The sequence below is a fragment of the Numenius arquata genome, chromosome 7 (assembly GCF_964106895.1).
Source record: "Numenius arquata chromosome 7, bNumArq3.hap1.1, whole genome shotgun sequence".
Classification (NCBI taxonomy): domain Eukaryota; kingdom Metazoa; phylum Chordata; class Aves; order Charadriiformes; family Scolopacidae; genus Numenius; species Numenius arquata.
The window spans coordinates 53,920,124-53,946,373 of NC_133582.1; the positions used below are offsets into that span (position 1 = coordinate 53,920,124).

General features: G+C 37.7%; 1 protein-coding gene across 2 annotated transcripts in view; it reads left to right on the forward strand.

Moving 5' to 3' along the window:
- OSBPL3 (oxysterol binding protein like 3) overlaps nucleotides 1–26,250 on the forward strand; it is a 44,148-nt gene that overhangs the window by 10,184 nt on the left and 7,714 nt on the right. Inside the window, exons 3-16 of one of the 2 annotated variants that reach the window (XM_074150169.1) lie at nucleotides 3–56; nucleotides 266–379; nucleotides 1,157–1,327; nucleotides 4,697–4,823; nucleotides 5,666–5,769; nucleotides 5,909–6,001; nucleotides 6,604–6,760; nucleotides 9,118–9,248; nucleotides 12,004–12,111; nucleotides 14,890–15,024; nucleotides 15,730–15,823; nucleotides 18,881–19,131; nucleotides 21,008–21,145; nucleotides 23,998–24,061. In XM_074150169.1, coding sequence (XP_074006270.1) covers nucleotides 3–56; nucleotides 266–379; nucleotides 1,157–1,327; nucleotides 4,697–4,823; nucleotides 5,666–5,769; nucleotides 5,909–6,001; nucleotides 6,604–6,760; nucleotides 9,118–9,248; nucleotides 12,004–12,111; nucleotides 14,890–15,024; nucleotides 15,730–15,823; nucleotides 18,881–19,131; nucleotides 21,008–21,145; nucleotides 23,998–24,061 — 1,741 coding nt within the window. The remainder of the gene's footprint in view (nucleotides 1–2; nucleotides 57–265; nucleotides 380–1,156; nucleotides 1,328–4,696; nucleotides 4,824–5,665; nucleotides 5,770–5,908; nucleotides 6,002–6,603; nucleotides 6,761–9,117; nucleotides 9,249–12,003; nucleotides 12,112–14,889; nucleotides 15,025–15,729; nucleotides 15,824–18,880; nucleotides 19,132–21,007; nucleotides 21,146–23,997; nucleotides 24,062–26,250) is intronic. The other variant, XM_074150170.1, reaches the window with a different exon arrangement.

Consider the following 26,250-nt stretch of genomic DNA (forward strand, 5'->3'; position numbering starts at 1 on the left):
AGAGATACTTCTTTTTGGACAGAGGGATTTTGAAGTATTCTAAATGCCAAGCTGATGTAAGTGTTTTGAAACCCTTTAAGGCCATTATAAGGTAACAGCACTATTTTATCCAAAATAACAATAATTCCTTATTGTTAGCAATGGGAAATAGAGTTTCAGCAGTTCTAAACAGTAGGTTGAAGGGCGGAAGATGATGGTTTCAGCAGGTAATATCTATCCTTTTGCTTTATTCTGGAGTGATTGTATGCTTTTTGCTTTTTTGCAGATAGAGAGAGGGAAGATTCATGGCTGTATTGATGTTGGGCTTTCTGTCATGTCTGTAAAGAAATCAACAAAGTGTATAGATCTGGATACAGAAGAGCAGATATACCATCTGAAGGTAGGTCTTGAAGATTGTTATAAGGTTGCTCCCAAATTAACATCAGCTGTGTATGGTGGAGACCTTAATTTTTTTTAAATAGTAGGAGGTCTGTTAGTTACACTAATAACTTAGCTTTTAGTGTCAGCAGACTTGGTTATACTTTATACCTCGAGAAGCCTTATTGTACTGTTCCAGAGACAGTAACCCTGTTCTAAATAGAAACCTCGAAGATGCCTCATGTTTAGCAGCACTCTTTTCACCCAGCACCATTATCAGCAAAGGGTACACAGTTGTTGCACAAATGCTTTATTTTCAGTAGTTGTGCCTTGCTCTTTGTTTTATCCATAGGAAGTGTTTTCCACAGTCAAATATGTAGATTTATCTATCCTTTTGGAATATTTTTTTTTAAAATACATCACCAAAATCGACTTTCTATTTGTGGTTACTTAAACCTTGACTAAACCTTAAAAATGGCAATTAAGAAATTACAAATTAAATTGATTTTTTATTTATATTGGGTTTTTTTCCATCTAGAAGTTGCTAATTGTTGTGTTCTGCATTGGAAGTCATAACTATACTAATTGAAGTTTCTCTTTTTCTTGACTTTATCCTGTGATTAATTTTCTGTCATGCTTAAGCTCATACAGTATACATTTTAGTAGAAACATTATTAGAAAAACTTTCCTGATATTTTACCAATACAGGTCAGCCAGGCTAGCTGTCTAACAAGCACAAAATACCTTAGTTTCTTTGTTAGTGATTTTGAATGTGAATGTTATAAAACTTTTTGTGTAGGTGAAGTCTCAGGAGCTGTTTGACGAATGGGTAGCAAAACTTCGTCATCACAGAATGTACCGTCAGAACGAAATCTCCATGTTTCCTCATGACGTCAGTAATCTTTTCTTCCCTGGGTCTACTACTACGGACTCTGTCCCTGGTTTCTGTGATTCTACTCTGGGTAGAAAGGTAATAGTTATGATTTATAAATAATGAGTTTTCATCGAGGATTAAATTAGTCTGATTTGTGTTTATTAAGTAAAAAGCATAATGGAAGTTTGTGGTGGGGTTTAAGTTATGATCTAAAATGTCTAGAGGAAAATGATATTATGTATTGATTTACTCCCAAGGAGTTATCTCTATGATGCTGTTAAACTTTATAATATTGTGTCACTGTTTTAATGCAGTAAATTATATTTTGGTGATGACTTTTAAAACTTCATATTGAGTTAGAATCCTCATAATTTTTGAGATATGTATCAGTATTTGTCTGATATGTGCTGGTGAATATTAGTCTGGGTCACAGAAGAGCACTCGGCTAGATTTTGCCATTTAGCGTTTTTTCATTTATCCTTTAGCTAATAAAACCCATCCTCTTTTACATTAATGAATCTGACTGCTTACCTGAGGAGTGTATAGGAATTATCCAAGAGCCATCACCTGTGGCCACTATTCATATTTTTAACTGAGGTAAAGCATTATTCAGACCAATCCAAGGACCGTGCTGTAGGTGGGTGTGGGGTCTGGATGGGTGCAGTTGGCAGTGGGCTTCTTGTTAGGTAAACTCTGTGACTGTTAGTTTCACAAAAGACCTGACAAATGCTCAGTCCAACACCATAACTGACCTCTTTGATGCAGTCTCACAGAAGAGTGATCGTGTTCTGTGCTTCAACACAAACTCTCTGACTTCAGCAGTCTGCACATCGACTGGTTGATGTTCACCCAAAGAAGCTCTTGTGCTCCAATTTAGAAACAGTGGTCTCTATTGAGAATAATGTCTTTTTTAGCAATACTGTGTTATTTACTGTAACTGAAACGACTCCCTGTTTCTGTCAACTCCAAAGCGTCTCCTAAGCAGCAATCACCTCTTTGTTATCCTCCTATCTAAGGTTTTCTTTTCTATTGCTGTATGATCTGAGTGGGCTTGTTCCCCAATACCTGCAGTTCAGCACTTTGTTAGGACTGTCCTGTATGAGTTTTACCAAACACAAACCTGTGCCTGAACAGCTTTTTGTTAGTGGTTGAGCGGGAGGGGATCTGTGCGAGCGGGCAGCTGAAGGAGCAGCAGTATCTCACCCTGTGGTAACGAGGATGTTCTGCAAAGAGCTGTCTGCATCCTTTCCGTGCTGCCAGCACCTCTCTGGTTCTGACAGCCTGCTCTTCTGAGGCTGCAAGGAAATGGCAAACCTCCTGTGGCCGTTTAGTTCTTTTCTCCCAAAAGACAGCAGGGGTAGAAGGGAAGAAGAATATCAAGGGCAAAAGTGGAACATTGCAAAGCCCATAGATATATCTATGCTTGTGCTCTGTCTCTCAAAAAAAAAAAAAGTAAAAAATCCATATCTAAATTCTGTGCTCACTGTCAGTAAATTAACCATTTCTTCTTTGGCATGAAAGACTTTAATTCACTTCTGTTTTATTAATCCAGATTTGCACTGCAAAGAAGCCCTACTTATTTTCATGTGAAAAATAGAAGGGGATAGTTCTTAAGCTGCAGTTAATCACCTTAGCTCTGCTGTAGCTAAATGGAAGTTTGCCAATTTACACTAGCCCCGCTTGATGCTAGTTGATATCAATCCAACAGTTTAGGTTATTTTGGGAAAAATATATCAAGTGAACTTTGCATTGCATTTTATTTGCTTTTAGAAACACCTGATCAGTTCTCACATCTGCTTTTTTGTTGTTAGGAGGGAGGTGTGTGTATCTACATATGTTTATGTGGAATGCTTGGATTCTAAAGCTTAGCCATGCTGATTAAAAGCAAAACTATGCTAACTAGAGCTATACAAACTCTCTCTTACCAGTTTCTTAGCAATGCCTACTTCCTTCTTCCCTCCTGCTTGTGCCCCTCATCTATGTGAGTTGTGGAAAAGTTGGTTATATGAGACAAGAGTTCTGAAGAGGTGTGGGATTTGTTCACAAAATGCCAATACAATGGCCCACCTTTAAATTCAGTTTACTTGTGCTTTTAAAGGTGCTGGGATTATTATTTGGGTATACATATATGGATGACTAAAGCTCATACAGCTTTATGTAGGAATAAAACAGCTAACCTACATAGAGTAATTGAAAAATAAGTGTACTTATTGATGCTTACTATTATTGCATTCTGACTATATAAATTGACACAGTACTGAATGACATCACGTGGGTAGTGCATTTTATTTTATTCTGCAACTCAAGTTGGAACTTATATTGTAAATTTAATAAGAAACTACTTAAAAAGAAACAACTAAGAAAACTACAACTGACTGAGATGTAGATGATGTTTCCTACGAATAGATTTAAAACTAGAATTACCTGAGTTTTGATATAAGGTGAGAAAGCAGTAACAAAGTCTGTAAAGTGTGTGCTTCAGAGAAGAGCCAAACAATTTAGTCAGCTTTTCTCATAACCGGTAAAGTGGTCGTGTAATGGCACTTAGGATGAAACATTTAAAAACTGATTTTAAACAAGATGTTGACAAAGCATGTAATTTGTGCAACTTCCTGGCAGGTATTATTAAAGATGAAAGGTTTATTCAGGTCTAAAAATAATTAGGCATTTGAATGGCTATTTTTTGTAGTTACATTAGAGAAGAAAACAACATTATAGGCCACAATCCACTGGTAATAATATTGGGTAGAAATTTTTTCCCCTTGGAAACTACTTAATTGTGCTGTTCAATTAGCTCTTACGCAGAACTTCCAGCATCTCCTGAAGCATCTGATAGTGGGCACTGCTTGAAAATGAGATAAATTTGAAAATGGCGACAGAGATGTTGTAAAAGGGTGGTATTTACCCAGATGAAGTGTATGGCCACACATGTATTAAGGCCTGTCAAGCCAAATCCATGCTAAAGCCATACAACCCTGAGTAAAATTTTTAAATAAAATCTACTAGATCTTTCTTTCTTAATTGAAAAATGGCCTTAACAAATATGTGTGTGTTACTTTGGGGGCTTCTTTGGGGAGCATGGAGAAGGAACAGAATGCCTGACTTTGTACCTGTTCACATATGGTGCTTTAATTGTATTAAGATGACTTAATATAAATTAAGGGCGGAACTTTGCCCTTAAAATTGAGTTTTCAGCAAATGGTTCCTTTAGTATTTCTACTGCTTGTGGACAGCAGTTATGTTTGGTATCCTGACCTTATGCTCAATGAGCGTACACCTAGTTTTTTTAGTTCATACACTTTTTTTCCTCCACGTTATTGATGCTTAGAGTCCTTGTCCCTGATCATGAACCTCAACTGTTGATTGTCAAAATTTGTGCATACAACATTATTATTAATTATTTATTAATTATTTAAACATTAAAATATTGTTTGTTAATAATTCACTTGTTCTTCTTTGGAACAGGCAGGCAGCTTGACCAAACAGAATTCATTGTCAGCTGGAGGTAACTTGTCATTTTCCTTTTCGAGTAATGAGTCCAGGATTTCATCTTGGCTACAGTCTTCTGAAGACATGGAAAAATGCTCAAGAGGTAATGATATTTGAAGGAACTTGAAAATAGCCTAATATTTTCCCTAGTTTTTCTTGACAGCGAGGATACTGCACTTTAAGCAGTCATTACAATTAGAGTTTTCTCTGAAACTGGAAGAAGGAAAGGGGTGTTTGTTGAATATCTGCCTACTTGCATGTTTTCAAAAGGACTAGTGACTTTGGATGTGGGGGTATCAATTGTGGGCACCTCTTTAAGGAACCTATGTATTTCAGTACATTTTCTTTTATATGCAAACATCACCTTCAGTAGTAAGATTTAAACTTTCTTAAGCTGGGTATTCAAAATGGGAAGCATCCAAAATCTAGTAATTTAAAAAGCGCTAAGTCTTTGTACTTCAAAGTCACCTTCTGCTCTTATGCTTTCCTAAAAGCATGGAGAACTTTCTCATGTTGGTAGTGTCTGTGTAATACTTACTTGGTAAAGTTCTATGTACCAGCCAGCTTCAGCTCTAATATAGAGGAGCCTCATCTCTAGCTCTGAATGTACGATTCAGTCTTGATGCCTATGGCATCGTTACCCTCACCATGAGGAGCTCCGACTCGTCCCAGACTGCAGTAATTCTCACATTATTCTCATTTTTCTGCAACCAACTAGGATAAAATATTATCATTATACATACCATATAGATGCATTTCAATATTTTGAATTTGAACTTGAAGATAGAAGGATAGATGGTTTTTATCCAGTTGTCTAATTATGTGCTTTTAGTCAATGAATAACTTAAGTTAGGTGCAATCAAAAGAAGACTAACCAGAAAGAAAAAAACTTACTGGGTGTCTGTTACTTCAGGGCAACTGAAAATATTCTCTTGTTCAAAACAGACCTCTCCAACTGTCACACGTATTTAGTGGAAATGAACCAGCTGTTACAGAGCATGGATGTTCTTCACAGGACATACTCAGCGCCTGCTATAAATGCTATGCAGGTTTGTTGTTTAAAAAACAAAACCAAAAAAGTTTTTCCCTTGCAATTCCAAAAAACAACCCCAAATCCTAAAGGATCAAGGTATTTCTTCTTAGGTTTATGTCAATCTGTATTATTTTTGTCCTGTGTGTTGTTAAAAGGTTGGACCTTTTGAAAGCCCGAAGAAGGAAAAGAGAACACACAGGAGGTGGCGATCCAGAGTTGTTGGGAAAGAGGCTAAAGGAACGTTACAGGTAACCAGTCCTTTCAGTGCCCATCTTTCTCCAGATCTTAGTTATTGGTCACTTCTTAGTGTGACCAGTTCAGGAAGTATGAATCCTTTCTAAGCAGTGTCTTGTGCTAGCTCATTGTAAGTGGTAATATATCAAACACAAATATGTTGTCGTCGATAACTGCAATAGGATCTGTGCTGTTACCTTCAGGAGACTGGCCCTGTTTATTACCCATGTTTTAAATTTTCCTCCAATTTGAGGGGTTATTGTGGTGTTGAGTTTTTTTTATCAGTACAGATTTTTGCAAATTCTCCAGATAGTTTTGTACACATTTGCATCCCGAGACCATTAGATATTTAAAAGTGGGAAAAAATAGTATAGCATATGCTACAGCTCTCAATAGACTTGTTTCTTGGCGTTTTGCCAAATCTCCAATTAGATATCTTGGGCAAAGTTATATCTATGGTTTCATTTGCCAGGTGTCATCTATTCCAAGCCTATTGGTAGTTGACAGTAGTTTTCCCATTTTTGGTGTCTTCAACATGTAACCCAGGTGGGTACAATAAAACAAAATTTTTTTTTACAGTTTGTAAAAACGTCACAAATGGCTGTTCTCCTTACAGGTGCCTTCAGTATTCTCTGCCCCCATGAGACTGCATGCTTCCAATCCGAACTTATCTACAATAGATTTTGTAGAGGAGAAAAATTACTCCGATGGCTCTGAAACATCATCAGAATTTACTAAAATGCAAGAAGACTTATTTCACATTGCACATAAAGGTAGTGAAATTCTCTTTCGTATATGATTTTATATCATCACAATTTAAATAATGATGCGACTTCTGAGAATGCTCCCTGTTTAATGTTCAGAAAAAATCAGAAATTGCCCTCCCTTCCTTTAATTCCCTTGAGGAATTGCAAATGTTGAGATCTTGAGTCATTTGAAAAAAGTGGCTTAATCATCACATTTTAAAATTTTTTTATTTAATAAGGGTCAGTCCTTTGTTTTATGTGCTAAAAACCTAGATTGCATTTTTTTCGCCCCAAAAAATAATCCTAAAGTCAGTTGCTAAAAATACAACAGCTGATTATACTCTTGTGTTTGCATATGTGTGTATATGAGCACATGTATGTTTGTATATTCGATATGCTTCGCTGTATTTCCGAGTTAACATTTGTTGGTGATGCAAGGGTTGCTATGGTAGTAACCTATTTTTAGTGAATACAGAAGAGTAAAATCATGTAAAGCAGCCAGAGGGGCAGCTTGACTAGAAATGTTTCTTCTCTCAAAATCCTTTTTCATTAGCAGTCCTTTGCTCCATCACCCTCGCACCAGAAACATTTTTATTGTTTAAATGATCTTGGTGAGGAAGGCACTTAAGCATTTACGTCTGAAAGACTTGTGGAAGTATTGGCTTTCTCTCCTTTTGCACAAAATAATGGTTGATGTTATCAATAAGCATTCTTTGCTTGTTTTTCCCCTCTAGTGCTGATGTATCTTGATTTCGTTATGTAAGGAATGTATTGAAGTAGTAAACTTTATAAAGTCAATTGTAGTCAAAACTGATGTGCGCTTCCAAAAGAAGAGAAGTGGGGATGGGGTGCAGTTGGAAAAGTTGCTATTAAGTAGAGCAAAGAAATTACCTACTCAAGATCATATTACCTGAAATGTCCATGTTGGAAATTTTGGTTAGATTGACCCGTGAATTTGAGGGGACAGTTGACTTGGTACTATTTAATACAGTATCATTTTATTATGAGTACAAAGAATTTTTTTCCCCAAGTTGCTTTATACCACACCCCTTCCAAAAAAGGGTAGCGAAGAAAACTATTGCCTTAGGTTTTGATACAAATTAAATAAAATGTAACATCAGTACTTTACTATGTAATAATTCTTGGAAATTTAAGTTAGAATACAATTTATTAAATGTTATTAAAGGTCACTGAAGATTCTGGTCATGTGTTCCGCTTATGAAAGGCTAACAAAATAGATCATAGTGGATATATCTTCCTCGTTGCCCCCTGTGATACTGTTGAAGATTTCTTCAAATAGGTTTAAGTATGAGAATTAGCTTTGGTAATGGTTTGCAGTGTTGAAATATACCTTAAGAATATTTTCTTAGAAGAGTAAATTACATTACAACAAATACTCGATGAAGTGATGATGATTCAGGTTAACTCAGAGTGGATGATTAGGAGAGGTATCAGAGATTTCTTGTTCTTTGTCCTTTCCATGCATCCATGCTCAGATTTTCTGTCACCATTTCCCTGGAAATGGATATGTTTTTGCATTGGCAGTTCTCATGACTGTATTACAAGGATTTATTAGGCCCTCAGAAATCCTGTAATTCTCCAGTTAGATGAATGTTGAAATCCTATATAAACAAATCTCAAATAAATTTTTATTCCTTGTGGTTAAAGATTAAATGTCTTAAAAGGAAAAAAAATAAGGAAAGTGTCTTTCCCCTTTAAAAATGTAGTGATTTTTAAATTGCATGGTCTGTTTTATGATTTAAATGTTTCAGGCTGGTGATACTGGCTCAGGAAGGAATAGAAGTAGCAGCGTAACATGCACAATATTCAGGATCTGATCCTTCGAGTCACTAAATCATCTAACAAGCTGAAATTTCTTTATCCCAGAAAGAGATAACAAAACTCAACAGCACGGTTGACTTGCTTATTGGGAAACTACTAACCCTGTAGCTGTTTTTTTGGTATTTTTTTTTCTATTTCATTTTTTTTTCTTCCCTCTTTTCTTCTCCCCCACTGGAATTCTTAAAGGAATGTGGAATAGAGTCATGACCATCTGAAGATTCAAGCTAATTGGGGAACAAAAGCAAGTGAAGAGCAGATGTGGTTAGTTAGCTTTGTTGCCATCTGTCACAAATAATCAGAGTAATTTTGACTGTGGCTAATATAGTCAACACGGTAGCATTCACCATAAACATTTCTCCTACTAAAAAATCTGCCCTATAACCTTGATTAATACTACTTGTTTTTAGTAACCCACCCTGGATTTCTCAACCTAAATTCTTGTTTCTGTCACCATAAATGATGTTTCATTGAAGTTTTACATAATTGATATGTATACAATTGGTAGCTGTTTTTAACTGTCACTTTTTACAAAATGGTTCCAGTTTACTTCACCTTGAGGTCAGCTTTCAGCACCCTATCTACAGAGAGAGAAAAGCTGAAGCAGATGCTGGAGCATGATGCATCCTCGTCTCCATCTGCACAGATAGTTGGCTTGAAGAATGCCTTAACATCCGTAAGTGACATGCTGAACTTCAGCAAGCTCTATCGTCAGCAGATACTACTTTTAAATTTAATAGTAGTTCATTTCAGTTTCTTTGGTATCTGTTGCTAGAATTTGCAGTATTGAATTATAGTATTTTATGTGGTGTTTTTCAAATACTCTTTCCTAAATGTTCAAGGTATTGTGAAATCACTGAATTTTGATAGATTAAGTATATAGCGTAATCTGTATCATTTGATGTTAAGAATCAGAGGGCTGCTCTGAGGTGTTAAGCCTGCTTTCTCTTGAAACATTCACTGTTTATTCACTCAGTTCTGGAACGTTGTGGGCTTTCTTCTCCTTTTCTTTAAACAGCACTCAAGTATTCACTGTATGACTTGGCATAAAAGAAAGGTGAGAGTGGCTGAGAGCACTCAGCTGTCCCTTCTACTGCACTAGAGCTTCACCATGCTGCACCAAGACGCTGCAAAGCAAATTCAAGTAAAACTTGTTTATATTGACTTCAAACCTTAATTATCTGTTAGTCGTCTAAAAGCAGCAACGGAGCTGTTAGGGCAGAGTTCTAAATGACAAAAGATTGTGCTGTTTAAAAAGTTGGGGATTTTAATTGGTGTGCTTTCTGTAACTGGTTGAGACCAGAACTTTCAGGTTTGTCACGTTTGAACGTGACACGATCAACCACACAGCGATCTGATTTCAGAGTCAGGAGGGCCATCACTGCTATGGTGTTAAAATTTCAGTGTTTGTTGCAAATTCCAAATCAGAGGCAGGGAAGACTCTCTGGCATTGAAAAATGTGATACAGATCATCTTAAAATTATTTCAGCATGAAAATTTCACTTTGCTTTACAAAAGCTGCATATGGTTATAGGTTTTTAAGTAACGTGCCTCTTTGCCTAGACCTTTAGGGGCCGTGATGTCTTCATAGCATTTAGAGAAAGCTGAAACATGTTGCATAATAACTATACTCACTCGCTTGCATTTCTTTTTTTTTTTCGGTTTTCAGACGTTCCACTTGTGATATTTGAATAGGTGACACTTATTTTTCCAGTGCTATTTGCCTACCATTTCATATCATAAAATCTGTTTTAAAATTTCTGAACTCAGTGAACACTCGGCTTAGCATGAAATATTTTTTCTAAGCAATGAAATTCTGTTGTCCATCTTGATCCTCTAAATAGCTTCTGAAAGTCATCCTTTTAGGTCTTATCTGATAATAAGCCTTTTGTAGCCCATTAGGAAGTCATCTTGGCAGTTTCAACAGAGGTTAACACCAGTGAGAGCTATTCTTAGTCTGTAGATCTGTAAAGCCATGATGCCAACAGAAATTTTCTCACCCTGTACAGCAGAGATCCTGTAGGAGAAAGGAATAAGCTTCCTTTGATGACATATGGAAGCACAGATATGATAAACTTGTCATATTTCTAAGACTTCCTTGCAGAGTCCTGTGTTGATGACTTTGATTTAGTGTTTGTTGTTGTTCATTTCAGTTTGTTTTCTGTACGTGAGGAACAAAAACTCAGACTCACAGGTTGGAAGCTATTAGACTTCAGCCTGTTTTGCTCTCATCAGCCTGGCAGGGGAAAAAAATTTAAAGTGGATTATTTAAAGTGGATAAAATACCACAAAATTAGCATCTTTGCCTCTGCTTCTCCCTCATTGAGATTGTATCCTTGACCTACACACAGTGTAAGAAAAGCAAATACAGAATAGGGAAAAGTATAATATTTTTATTTTTGGGGGAGGAAGAAGACAATAGAAAGAAGAAAACACTTGGTAGCAAACATTGAAAATTGGAGGATACTATTTCAGGAAAACTGTGTAATTTCTTTTTTGCACTTATTTGATGTTGTGGGTATAACAGAATGCTGTCCACTTGAACATTTGACATGGAAGTGCTATATGGCTCTATGGCAAATTCAGACCACATGTATGTAAAGCCAGAAATTACTTTCTCCTCTCCATCATCACTTCAATCTTACTGTCTTTCCTGCCCTAAAGACTATTTCCAGCAAAAATTACTGTCAAGATCAGAAGCAGATGTGTAAACAGCAGGGTTCTCCACATCCTAGTATTGATTCAGATCACTAAAATGGGCAGTAAGTATTCAGTATTGTTCCAAAATTAGTAAGCCAATCTTTCTTTTCAGAGGTATTTTCATTGCAGGAAGGGTTGCATTCACTTCCTGCAAGTCTGCTCTACCTGACACGTGTCCATCAGATGCACCCAGCATGAGTAAATAACGTGTAACAAACATGAGTTTGCAGTAGAGGCTTTTTATTCTTATCATTGCCATTATAAGCTGATAGGACACAAATCGTGCCTGTACCTGTTTGAATTTAAGTCTTATTTCTCTGTCAGTAGAAAGCAAAGGGAACTATCAGTATATGGCTGATGAGAAAATTGAATGTTGAGAGATGTTAGGTTGGAGATAGGGGAGCTTGAAAAGACAGAAGATGCACAAAATTGATTTATAACTTATTAAATCAGCCTGCAAAACCTGGTAACTTGAAATATACCTGCCATCTTTGGCTTTTTTTCCTCCATTTATGTGATTCTCCTTCAGACTAAGAAGAATAGTTTTGGGAGATAATGAACAAGGTTTGAAGCATTTACAATAAATGATTTGCTGAACCAGTAAAAAGTCATGTGATGATGGTGTTTCATATTGCACTTTAAATACTCTTCAGCCCTTTTTACACAATAAAGCCACTTTCAAGTTAGTTGAGAGAACTTTATATCCCCAATATTTTTGTTAAATATTCCAGGCAATAGCACAAAACACAGATCTTAAAGACCGGTTACGCAGAATACATGCCGAATCTATGATCCTTGATTCAGCATCTAATGCAAAATCAAGTCCAGATTTGGTGAAGGTGGGTATGGATTTCCTCTTTCAGTGATGTCTGTCCCTCAAGCCCCTATATCTAGACAGTGCTGTATAGCTGCATCTTGTTGTGTTCTTCGTGTCTTCCCTATGGTGTATTGTGTTAGCAAAATAAGTCCGCTGTCATGGTTATGAGTCATTTCTGATGATGCATTGTGTAATATTTGATTTCAAAGACTTTCCTTGTGAGCAGTTTCCCTGAGCACACTTCCATCGCTGTTTTGCTACTGGTTCCTGGTGGTCTCCCTCGCCTCCTGCCTGCTTCCCGTTCAGCATGAACAGAGCTGCTGCCATGTTCCCCTCATGCTACTGTTTCTCTCCCCCTTATTCCCTTGTTAACTTTCAAGTTCTGTAGTTCTTTCTGTTGCCTGTCTATAAATATTGTTAGCCCAGAACGCTGGCTACCAGCGTGGCTCCTATAAGGTTTAGAACAACTGTCAGGCATTTCCATGAAAGGATCAAAGAAATGAGATACACAAGAGCCCTTTCAGCCGTTTCATTTTCTTTGTGTGAAGCCAGGGAGTCTTCTACATATCCACTTAGCCAGTTTGAGACGTACTGGTGTTCAGGCAGTTTTTTGGCTTGCTGCAGAATGCATGTGAATATGGTGCGTTTATAGGTCATAGGATCTAGGTGCTAATGGTGCTAGTGAGGGAAGCAAGAACTGTGTTAGTTCTGATGGATTTTTCTAAATGTGAACTCATACAGAAACTTCTGCTGTGCTTGTAGTATAAATCTTTTATTAGAACTTGAGTGCATGTAATGGTGGGGGTTTTATATAACTTATTATTTCCTTTTATTTTTAATGACAGTTTAGTCATTCCGTCTGCTCACTTCTGGTTTAGTTCTGTTTTCGTAGAGCTGTGTTTTGGTCATATTTAGCAGTTCGTTTTGTTGGGGTTTTTTTCTTCAAAATTGATCAGTTTATCATTCTAATGCCTTTTGCTTTTAATCCCATGAGAATTTGAACAGCACTTAAACTGCTATCCAGACAAGCATTAATGCATTGATTTTTAATTTCAGTTCTTTATTTTTATATTTAGTGGAGGTCCTTGCAATGTCGACGGATTATTTCCTGAAACTTTTTCTATGCACTACACACACACACACGACAAAAATAGCTTCAAAAGGTCCTTTGGAGGTTTTATTCAAAAATTCCCTCTGGCACAGTTTGGGATGGAGCTTAAGGATGAAATGACTTACACTGGAGAAGTTTTGTTTTAGATTTGTCTGAGGACTATGATACAGTAGCGCTGCCCCATAGGAAGACAGAGCCACTGCACAAAACTTGGCTCTAAATGATGCATCAGGTGCTGTGGTAGGTTAGAGTTTACCTTTTCTATTGGGCAGTTTATGTTGTAGTTTATCATGCCAGAGTGGGACCATGAAAGAAGACAACCTGAAACTCTCGTGATAAATGTAAAAACCTGCTGTTCTTTTATGAGCAAGTCCTGCACACTTTCGTTTTCAGATTCAAAGTAGTATTGGAAACAATCCCCGTAGCAATACTTTCGCGTGTGTGATTTTTTTTTTAACTTGTAGGCTAGTCTACCTGCCTGCCCCTAGAAGAGACAACGTTGAGGTTTCCTCTTTTCTCACTGCTGTATCAGAACTATTTTTTTATTTTTTTTTTAAAAGTCTATTGTTTGATAACAGTTTGGTTTGTTACGATGTCACCATTATCTGCACGTACTGAATAACATTCCATACTATAATAAAATCTACTGGCAGAAAAGCTTTGAAAGAAGATTTATCAATTTGATTATAGGCTTGTCAGATTATTCCTTATGTTGTTCCGAAAGTAAAAGACTACAATTCCTGCAAAATCATGATAGGGCGGTCAGTTAGTAAAGCATCTCCTGAAGAAAAGCTTGAGAGCAGCTAATGCACTGCTTTGGGCCAGCCAGCCCTTTTCCTTAGTGTTGATGGAGTTACAAGGGAAAACAATAGTGCACAATGTTCTCCTACTTCTTTACTACATCCACAGAATGAACCAAGTCTCCCTGATCGCCCCACCTTTGCTAGGCCACCTTTTGGAACTCTGCTTACACCACCGATCTGTAGAGCTTCCACGTGAGGAGTTACCAAAATCTCTGTGGCTGTTGAACATGCCTGCAGCAGCAAAAGCAATGTCATCTACGTGGCTTTGATAATATGTTGGGTTTGGTTTACGTGGAGCTGACTCAGGTGTGGATATGAAGGAAAGCTTTCCAAAGCACAGCATAGAAAATTACCTAGTGAGGAGAGAGAACCGGGAAAGCATTGCTATTATACAGAAGGCAACTTTGCCCCCCTGAATTTTGTATGCCACCGCACCACAGGCTTTGCATTAAACAAGACTTGGGAGAAGACTAATTCGTTTGCTAAGATCAGAAGGGAATGTGAATCTGGGATGTAATGTAAAGAGATTAGAGTTTTGCTTTTTGATGATACACATGTGTATATCTGGCTAAATCAATCAAATATCAAAGCATTTTGACTTTATTTTTTTTGGAGGAAAATGTACATGCAGCACCATAACTGATTTACTGAATATGCATTGCTTTTTTCCTTCCTTTTTTCTTCTTCTCTTTTGTCTGTTTAAATTTGGTTTTAAATCCCTCTTTGAAACACATGCTACCTTTCACCAAATTGGAGGGGAGCACGTGCAATCTTCTCCCTGTGTTTTACAGCCCTTCAGGTTATGTGACTGTGGAATTGCATGCAGGAATGGGATTTGTGGTACTTCTCTTTTCTCCTCTCAAAACTTCTTATTTCTTTGAAACAGGAAAATTCAAGAGAAGAAAGCAGAGGTCTGGTCCACCAGGTCTCCAATGAAAGCAGACTGTCTATAGCTGACTCTCTCACGGAATTTTTTGATGCACAGGAAGTCCTGCTGTCTGCTAGCTCTTCAGAAAATGAGGTCTGAGCATTCAGATTGACATCACTCTGATGTAGTTTCTTAGCTGCTACTTGATGTGTAGTCTTTCTGAGTCATCTGGCACATCAGATGACTGCCAGAAAATGAAAATTGTCAAAACATTTAGAAATTAACATGCTCCATGTATTTATTCGTTATCATTGTCTCTTCACAGTAAAATGTAACAATTATTCTGGAGAAGTCTTATACACACATTGAGACAAATAGCAATTAGGTAGCTGGTATGCACATACTGCGTGTATTGTACTGTCTGCCTTGAGTCATTATACAGGTGCTTAAGAAATTGTATCATGGAAATATATATTCATACCTGTCCTTGTGGTACTTGCAGGTACCTTGATGCTGATGTCCTGCATATTGAAACTTAATAGCTCATATTGTCACCTCTCTCAAACTCTATAAAAACCTTGGCTTTTGATATGAGGAAGGCTGCCTTAGCTGTGGGGTCAAGAAGATGAAGCGTGTCTCCACTAAAAGAATAGTTGAATTTTCAATGATGTTAATCTTTTCCAAACTCAGTTATGTCTTCTTAGGACTTCTTAGTACTTTCCTGTAATACTGAAACACAGCTTAAACAGTTCAAATCTACTAAAACAAGAATTGTAGTGGAACGTAACAGTTTTTATGTGCATATGGGGTTATTTTAGTGAGTGATGTATCTTGCTTATTTCTCCACCCCACACTCAGGTATCGGATGATGACTCATATGTAAGTGATATCAGTGATAATGCCTCAGAAGATAACTTAAGCAATGACATAGAGAATGAAAGACAAACTTTAGGTAAGTTCAGTGTTGTATTATACAATATTTTGAGAATTTTCCTTGTTTCTTTTTGTTTGGGATTATTTTTTAATTATCTTACTAGAAAAAATTTGTTATTACAGGTTTTGAGATGTGAACAGCCTGCGATTTTTTTTCTCTTACAGCCTCAGATTTGTTTAGAACAGAGCATTCTGGCTAATCTGATTAACAGGGCCTGGGCACCGTTGAGCAAGCAGGATGGTGGCTCTGCATCAGCAGAGAAACACCTATTTTCTTGGCTTCTTTTGTGCAACTCCCACTCCTTTTCAGTTCCTTTCATGGCCAAGGATTTTTCAAAGTAGCAAGGCCTAGCTGCTTTCTTTTTTCCAAAAAGTAATTTTTTTTTTCTTGTCACTTTGTTTTTTCAGTCTGCAGTTTAGCAACCGCACAGTTCTGTTGTTTTTAGCAGAACTCGGTGTTTAAACGTGAGAATAATTACACAGTGGCAGGCCTGGTGTATGATCATAAGGATTTCTTTTTTGCATGTTTTATCATGATAGTCTTGTTAGTACATATGCTTATTTAATTGTCATGCTAATTAGAGACAGAATCAAAAAAAGAGGGAGAAGAACTGGTCATAACAAACTAATTGGCTTTGTGCCTTCAGCTCTTTTCAGCTAACCACAATGTTCTTCCCGCTCTATCAATATATTTTTATCTTCAAAAATGCTGAACAGTGGTTTCTTACTAGCAGCTGTTTCCTGATCATCTCCAAGGACCAGTGGATCTCTATGAACTCGTGTGGTTTGATATGCCTGGAGATCTGTTGTATTCTGTAACTGTTTAAAAATAAAGATTTTTTTTTTTTTTTTTTTGAAAGATAGGAAATAGTACAGATTGGTTTATCTCGTGATCTGGAGCTTAGAAAACTGTACTAGTCTGGCTGTTCATGTTTTTGTAACACTGAAGCTCTTCCGAGTTAGCAGCACCTCCACGTGCTTCTCTGGTACCTGTTATTTCTGTGCTTTGGGCAGGCTGCCGCTCCCGTTAATAGCAAACTGGATGTTTTTTTCCTACAGGGCTTTAGCTGAACCATAAATTGTGGGATTATGATAAAATCCTCTGACCACTGTAATGTAGAAGGTCAGACCAAATGATGATAATGGTCCAGTCTGGCCTTACAAGTCACTGAGTCTAGCTGGAGGCCAGACATCTTAATCTCCTTCAGTATTCTTGCAGGCCATTTGTCACATCTCTTGCAAACCAGAACTGCACGGGTTTTTCTTTTCATGGAGGATGGTCAAACTTCACTATATAGAAAATTTGGTGTCTGAATATCTTAGTTGTTTCTCTACTTAGTTTTGTCACCAGTTTACCCCCGTTAATGGACTGGTCCAGAATATGTAGTCCAGTCAATCAGTATTCTGCTTTTAATCAGAAGCTGTCAAAGGACATAGCCAAATCCCATTTCAGAGAGCCCTTTTGAACAAGGACAAGTTTTTAGCATTTGCCTCCCTCCTCTCCAGATATCCCCTCATTTCTGAGGAATCTACAGGAACATCCTTCTTTTTGGCCTCTTCTGGTATTAAATAAACTATTTCAAGAGGGAAGTACAGGAGCCAACCTCTTAACTCTTAACAGTATGATTGTTTCTGGTAGATTTTTTGGTTCATAGTGCATATGCCAGTTTTATGCAAAAAGAAAGAGATAGGCAGTAGAGTGCAAATAGTTCACCCGTCCTTGTTACAGCAGCTCGGTCATATGAGATACTAAGACTTCTAGCTTGTGAGTGGCAGGAAAGATGGAAACTTCTTCCTTAAAACTTTGAGGCTGCTGATTGCACTTGAAATCCTCCATCTGAGGCATGGGCTGGCATACATAGCAGTGACGGAGAGTTAGCCCTTAGAGTTATCTGTTCTTCGTCACTGTTGGAAGCACTGCTGATATCATGCTTGTGTCAGTGGACCAGCAGAGGAAATTCTGGTTGAAATAGTGCATTTAAGGGCAGTGATTCTTTGGGCACGTGCAGCACAGGAAAGACATGCTGCCCAGTGCTGTTTTAATTCCTCTAAGACAAAGCTGTGTGAGGAAACCCGGATGCGGACAGGGGTTGACAGACTGGGGCTATACCTAAATGTCTCCAAATGGAGACATGATTCTAGGGTAAGAGCTTCCTAGTGCTTCCAAGGACATGCAAAGATAAAATATGTTCTTGTAGTGGCAACCGTATTCCTCTCTGAGGTGAGATTGATGTACAGCTTAGCAATGTAATCACTTTAGACTAGTGCCTGTTGCAGAAGCTTGTAACTCTATTTTGATCCTGCCACACATCATTTCATGGTGCACTTAGAACTATTTATCCTGTTCCAATTGCTTTGACATTGCAACACAGGCCTCGGATATTCATGTGAAGGACTCTTGACATGAGTTCTTTTTTTAAAATCTCCAGGAAACCCATAGCTCCACAGTTGCTTCAGCTTTTCCACCTTTAAAACAGGCCATTTCTCCACCAACATATGGCTGCATGTAAAAGCTATCACTAATTTTTTTTAAATGCTAAGCATTACGGGGAGCGCTGTGGAAAAGCCTGCATGTGAATGTGAAGTAAATTTCCCTGGTAGGAGTATTCAAAAAAGTAGGAAAAAATAGGTAGGAGTTGTTATTAAGCTTGGATCTGTAAGTTCCGCCTTGCCTTCTCAGAAGTGTCAACTTAATTGAAGCTCTGTCAAGGAGGGAGGTTTTATGTCCCTTAAACAGATAGGAATCCGTCTCTGTTACAAGTAAAATAGTTGTAATATTCACACATTCAAAATCAGCGGGAAGCGTGAGCCTTTCTTACAGCATTTAAGGTGAAGGAACTTTTTTTTCCTGACATTTACCTCAGATAACATACAGAAATTAAAACCTTGTTCTTAATTTCATCATTTTTGTAACAGGCTATCTTTAAACCACAAGTGAAATACTTGAATGAATTGTGAGGGTGGAAGGAATTTTTTACGGAAAAAAAAGATGGTTGCATTTTAATGTATGTTTGCAAAGGGGATGAAACTAAGTAAACAGTGAATTGACTTGTTCTGCCACTTCCTTCCTTTTCAGACTGTATTTCTGAAAGTGGAATCGGATGCAATTCTAAACGAAGAACGTGTTTACCAGCTCCGTGTCCTAATACGAGTAACATCAGCCTCTGGAATATCCTGAGAAATAATATAGGAAAGGATCTCTCCAAAGTGGCCATGCCTGTTGAATTAAATGAGCCACTTAACACCCTTCAGCGTCTCTGCGAGGAGCTGGAGTACAGTGAACTACTAGATAAAGCAGCGCATACACATAACCCATTTGAACGGATGGTAAATCTGTTATTCCAAATACTTAGTAACATTTAATATGATTAGAATAAATACAAAAACAATCTGCCAAAGAACTGAAGACGTTCTGTTCCATTTTTCTTTTTCTCAACCAGCTGAGAAATGCAGACTCTACGAACGTGTGTCTTTATATCTTTACGTACCCCCTATTTTTGACTGTTCTGCATAATTTCTGTTTCTTTATCAGGAATTCTGTCTCCTCAAGTACTTTGCTGTAGCTTAGTTCTGTTTTGCAGCTCTTACTCTGTAAGATTAAAAATTTACAGCAAAAAGGGAAGGGGGTCATTGAACTAGTAAACATCCCTCTTGAGCATGAAAAATACAATAGATCTTTTTTTAAGGGTGGCTAATCTAGTAACACATTTGCACGTAGAAGGTGCTGGATCTTCCAGCCCTACACTATTGTGACATCTTTAGATTAACTACATGAGCTCCATTTGTTTTATTAACTGGTTTTGTGAAGTTTTGGGGTTGATCCAAAATGTTCAGGATCTCAAAACCAGGCACTATGAAGGTATGTTGAGTACCATAACGGTGTCATCTTCTGCTGGTGCAGAGCCCTGAATTCAGCATTTGGCAAAAGAACAAGAGAAAAATGCCTTTCAGGTGTTCCGCTTCCAGGTGCACAAGAGCTACTTAATATGTAAGCCCATAAATAAGGGATTAAAAGCTCTCTAAATTCTCTTATATGGAAGCTATAGATTGTCCCTTAAATTGAATTAAGCATTTGCAACTCAATGTATTTATCTTAAAATTAGGTTATTAATGAATGTAAGTAGTCGTGTTAAAAATACTGTTTGAAAAGCCTCTTGCTCCATTCTGACACTCTGCAAGGGTTACAATTTAATGTCTGTTCTCAGGACAGAGGATGTGGCTATTAATGGGGGTTTTAGGTGCATAGCTTTTTTTTGTTCTCTTGAGAACATGTGTTAAAAGGAAAAGGAAATGAGCAGTAGTTGCTCATATGGGAGTGAGAAGAACCTTTTTCCCCTCCTTCCCACACCCAAGCATCTGGCAATTACCTCAGAATGGAATATTCTTTGCCTTTGAGAAATTTCTGAGGCAAGATTAATGCTGGCTGTTGCATAGTAATTGTAATAGTTCATAGAAGGGCCATTCTGAAGTGGATTCAGTTTCTGAAATTGTGAAACGAGAGCATCTACACTTTCACAAGATGAGGAAAAGGGAATGAAAAGGGAGAAGAATGGTACAAAAGAGACCTGAATTGAGCAACCCCAATTCTAATTCCTCCGGTTTAGGAGGAATTATGCTTAAGTTGACTGCAAAAATTTGGAAGAATTACCTGTGTCTCAATCATAATCAAAAACAGTTTCACGATTAGGTAATAGCACACAGTAGGTAAAAGGCAATTAAATTCAAAGTGCATTAGAAATACCAAAGTTGGTGAAAACTCATCCAATACTTCCTGTGCCAAGTTTAGAAAATCCGTACAATCGCAGACCATAACTATAAAAGCCAGATATAACACAAAATCTAACTGTGATTTTTAAGGTTACTGCTTTGACCTGTGTGGCAGAATGCTAAGCTATTTCAGACAGTTTTCACAAATGCTGTTTTCAGTTGATGAAATTTGTAGTGTTTGACCCTAATAACTCCATCCCTGAACCATCAAATGACTCTCTGAAGATTGAGTAATTTTCTAATGTGTGAGCTAGTGCTTAACTTGCAGGAGGCATTCGTGTTTGTAGTCTGCAAATGATGGGGAAAAAGACAGAATCTGATGTCAGGATAAGAAACTTTTTTTTTTTTTTCCTTCTGTCAAATAAAAATGTGTAGCAAAAATTGTGCGTGGCTGTGATAAATTAATTAACCAAAATTCCACATCTGTTGTTCCCAGGTGTATATAGCTGCATTTGCAGTCTCTGCATATGCATCCAGTTACTACCGAGCTGGAAGTAAGCCATTTAATCCTGTGCTTGGAGAAACCTATGAATGTATTCGTGAAGATAAGGGTTTCCAGTTCTTTGCGGAACAGGTACTGTATGCTGCAACCCTTAGATTTGCTACTTGATACACTGCTTAATTCTAAACGCGTGGCTGGTATCCTCTGGAATTGAGAGAAATACAAAATTACTTTACATGACCTGAGCCTAGCAAAACTCAAGAGACAATGCAGAATTATAAATGAAGGAAATTGTTTTATGAGGAAAGTCTGCTGTCTCTGGGATGGAACATGACAACCGGCAGCTGACACTCGGGAAGCAAAGGCTGGCAGGCTGCCTGCTGCAGTAACTAGATAACTTGGTTAAGTAAAGTGCCATTCCCCATGCTGAAATCTGAGCACAGCTCCAACAAGCATTCACATTCTTGTCATTTTCTTTTGTGTGTGATCGTTACAAATACTGTATCTTCAGCTGTTTAATGTCTTCTTTTGTCACAAATATTTCCCTTGTGTAAGTCAATCAACCACTAGTATTTACTATGGCACTGTGAATGTTTCTCCTTCCTGTCCAAATACTTTGTGGGCTAAGCCTTTCAACTCTGGTACCACAGCTTAGTAGGTGAAGGATGCATACAACACACCAAGGTCTGAGTGTTTCTGAAAATAATTCCCCAATAGGAGAATAATTATTAAGTATGGGTGAAAAATATTAAATTTAAACCAACCAAGTTACCAAAATTGCTAAGCTTGCGACCTATGTTAAAAAGAGATAAAACTTAAGTAATCTGATGCCTCACAGAGTAAGAATGATGGAAAGCTGTCTCACTCTGTCTAGACATAAAAAAAAAATACAAAAAGTGCAGCAAGCAAGGGTGTACAACCTAGAAATTTGATCCAAAAAAGCCTTCGAACGGGGTTCCTTTAGGAAACAAAAAGTGGTTTTGACCACCTTTGAAGATACAACATTTTGTACATTACATGTGAGAACTGACAAAAAGGAGTGCTGTGTTTTCTTTCCTTAGTCTCGGGAAATGTCACAGGCAAGAGTAAAAATAAGGGGCAAAAAAAAAAGTGCAAAATAGTCAAAGCAAGAATCAAATTTAAAGTTCAAGTAATGGGTCTGGTTCTTCACTGCGTTACTTCAGTTCTGAGATGACGTGTCTAGACCGCTGCAGTGGGGAATAAAAGTTGGTACTAAGCTTAATGTTAGATTGAATTAAAGGAAGAGATTTTCCCATGAATATTGGATTTATCAATACAAAGGCTACTTTTTCCAAAGAAGAATTTTAATACTTGAAGGGGCTTGGGCTATTAACTATTGTTTTAATACATGCAATATGTGACATGAGTTTATAGAGTGGTAAAGTTACTGTAATAGTATGGGATGGAGGGATATTAGGAGGGGAGGGCAGTATAGGAGGAAAGAAATTTCATGCAGTTTGCAAGCATTAAATATTTTCTTTGCATCAGAAGCTGTTGTTTATTGCTTGTTTGTGCAAGCATTTAGATGCATACAGTAAATATCTTGTTAATGCAGATAGCATGTAATCCATTAAATGCATAGGCAAAATCTGTAAAATAACAGAGATTCTGTTCTATTACTAGAGTGAGTTTAGAGTAACTCCACTTAACCCCATGACTTTACTCTGGAATTATAACAGTTTAAGTGAGAGCTAAGTTTAACCCATGAATTATAGTGACATCTGGGGTTAATCTCAGTGCGGTATGTGAGAGAGAGAGTGTTGGTCTTGGTGGATTAGGGCATATTTTAGAGTAATTAGTAATTTATTTTATTTTTTTTTTAAAACCAAGTAGAGGATCTTCAGTAAATAACTGGATGTCTGCAGAAAAATGCTCGATAACATATTTGCAAAATGAGTAACAAAGAAGAAAGTAAAACTACACTTGAGCCCTGTAGGTGGTTAAGAAATTAAATTCATAGTGAGAAATAGCAATTTGACTTGAAAAGAAAGTTGTCTGTCGAAAGAAGAGTAGGCATTACACATCAAAGAGTTGGTCCTGGTCAGTTGTTACTCGTGTTCACCCAGAAGGGTATTATTTGCTATTCCCTTTGAATAGTCTGCATTGTATATTTCTTTATTTACTCAGTCCTCGCTTTGCTATTTTGGTGGCTGCTCTAATTCGTGTATGTGCAATTACCCAAAGCTGATAAAATGCAGCGTGTGCGGTGAGAGTTTCGCACTAGAAACACCTAAGGTGTCACTACTGCAATAGTAGGGGTTGCTTGATGGAATTTCATGGCTTGATATCTCCACCCGTGGCCCCCTCAGAGATGCTGATCGCTGTCTCCTCCCTCATAGTCAGGGGTTTGTGGGTATTTACTGTACAGAAGAATTTGTCCCTTTGGTTTTTTTACTTTTGTCTGTGTGCTTAAAGTGCAGCTTCTGTTAATATATTAAGGGGGCCCTAAGGATAAATATAATTATCACATTAGAGACAAGGTACAAAATATACAGTTAGATTCTCACTCAATGAACAAAATTCACAGGCCTTTTAAAATAAGTGCTTCCCATTTCTTTCAAGGCTTGGTAGGTCTCAGCACCGTATTAATCTCACTGACTCCCCCTTCAGGACATAACTGCAAAAGGAAAGTAAATGTCCAATTTATAAATGTCATATAGGAATGAATCACAGAACCATAGAATGGTTCGGGTTGGAAGGGACCTTAAAGATCATTGAGTTCCAACCCCCTGCCATGGGCAGGGACACCTCCCACTAGAGCAGGTTGCTCAAAGCCCCATCCAGCCTGGACTTGGAACACTTCCAGGGATGAGGCATCCACAGCTTCTCTGGGCAACCTGTTCCAGTGTCTCACCACCCTCAATGAAAAATGAAAAACAAAAAAACCACCCCAAACCAAAATGGCTGTTCGAGTGTTAATATGTCCTATTTTTTTTTCCCCTCTTTTCATGTCTTGCTATTAGGTCAGTCACCATCCACCTATTTCTGCATGCCATGCTGAATCTGTGAATTTTGCTTTTTGGCAAGGTAACTCTTTAGTCTATCATTTACTTTTACAGTGTTCATAATATTTTCAGTGTATGTCTTAACATGAAACATCCAGAAATTGAGAAAAGGTGAAATTCCTGCTTAAATTGTATTAGAATGTCTTTAAGAAATGCTATCCTGTACTTACTTGCATGTTTCTTACTTGGATGTTCTACCATTATAAAAGTGTCAAGTTTGTGGGTTTTTTTATAAAATTAATTGATTCTTTTCATGTACAAATGCATTTCTTTAAAATCAAGTGGGTTTTTTGGGGGGGGTTCTTTAGTAAAGAAGAGTTGTCCCTCAAGCTATTTGTAAAACAAACAAGCTAGAACACAGATTGAAAAACTACACGTTAAACCCTGAGTGTTGGCAGATCTTGTAAACCTGTCCAGAGAAAAAATTCCAAAAATGAGCATAACAGCAAGGATAAATATATTTACCATGTCTTTCTCTGCTGGCGTTATTACAGTATGTAAGATTTTGTGCAATTTGACTATGAACATGTTTCCAAAAAGCCTGTTTTGGAGCTTTGTTTGCTGTGTAACGCTGGTGCAGCTGTCAGCCAGTCACAGTACCTGTGTGGTTAGATATTTTTGGAGTGTACACAGAACATAACTGTGCCTTTTAACTCAGTTAAAGTCCTTCAAGCAGAGGTTTGTCAATTCGCACTGTAGCCACATTATAACCTTGAATTCTGTTAAGATTGACTCTGCTGACTTGATTGTAGTTATTACCGATGGAGCCATATTGCACAGAAATTGGAACTCTGTCGTTAGTCTGAGTTTCATTATTCAATATAATTCTTTGCTTTGTAAACAAATACTGGTACAAGAGTCCTTTTGTTCTTAGCCAAAAAGCAGAGATGATAAAAAATTTATTCACTGACTGAATACTGTATAAGTAAAACTAGATAGCAGCCTGTCTTAATAAAATCTGATGCGACTGATTTGTTTTACAGATCTTGACAACGGTTATCGCTCAAATATTTTAACACTTCCATTTAGAGAGCAAAGCTCTTCTGTAAACATGACCTGATCAATGAGAAGGCATGTAAGATTTGGTCTTGATTAGCGCAGGAGTCTCAATCAGGTTACTGCAGGGGCTTGGGGTTTGGTTTGGTTTTTAAATGTGGCCGCCTGAGCTTATGGGAGATCTAGACAATGGGTTTTTTTCCATGCAAAGACAGTTTGTAAATGTTTTGGCCTCCTGTTATGCGGCTGCATTAACTTATGTGGAAAGATTAACATCAAGTTAATCATAAAGGTAGCTTGTCAATCAGGTAAGTTCTTTCTGTGTGCGAAGATCTGTTCACTTTTACCATATTATCTCCTCAGCGGAAAAGGAGACAGTCCTCAGCAACATTGCCAGAGTAGTGCTGTCATCCCACCAGACGCTGACCTTAGTTCATCTGTTTCAACATCAAGAAATCTCTTGATCATCTCTAGTGAGCCAGAAGACTGGGTTCTGACAAGGGGCAGTTATTTTGGAAATCATTTTCCCTGACTTAGGAAGCTGACTCTGCTTTTGCAAAGGAGCGTGGACACACAAACAATGGAAATGCAGAATAGAAAGTTCCAGCTATTGCAGCATCTGTGCCTGAATTAGTCTGAACATAGCTTTGAAAATAAAACTTCCCTTTTCTTAGTTGCTCTAAAATTTTTGCATGATCAAGTTACACACTCGTTCCCAACATGTTTCCCATGTACTGACCTCCATGGGACAGCTGTGCCATTTATAAGAAAACCGAACATAACACAGTCTGATAATTACATTTAAACTATTCAACTCAGCAGGATGTGCCTTTGCCCTTTTTTTTCCATCCCACTGCAGAAGAGAGAAAGCTAATACAGAATTTGGCTCGATACCGTAACAGTCAAGGCAGTTTTGGACCTCTTATTGTGCGGTATTAGAATCACAAGAGAATTGCTGTTTTTAAGGATGCTGGCCCAGCATCAAACTTCAAAAATTAAAAAAAACCAAAGGGTTCTTTTTTGATGATCAATTCTGCCCTATGTCCCATTCCAGCCTTTGCAATGGTAGGCAGCTTGGTGTGACTCGGTCCCATCGCTTGAACATACACACTCAGGAGAGATGTAGTCCTCTAACTATGGTTTGAGCATCTATCTCTCAGCTGGCATATCAGCTCCCCCCACGGTTGCATAGGAAACAGTGGTTTGGTCTCCTTG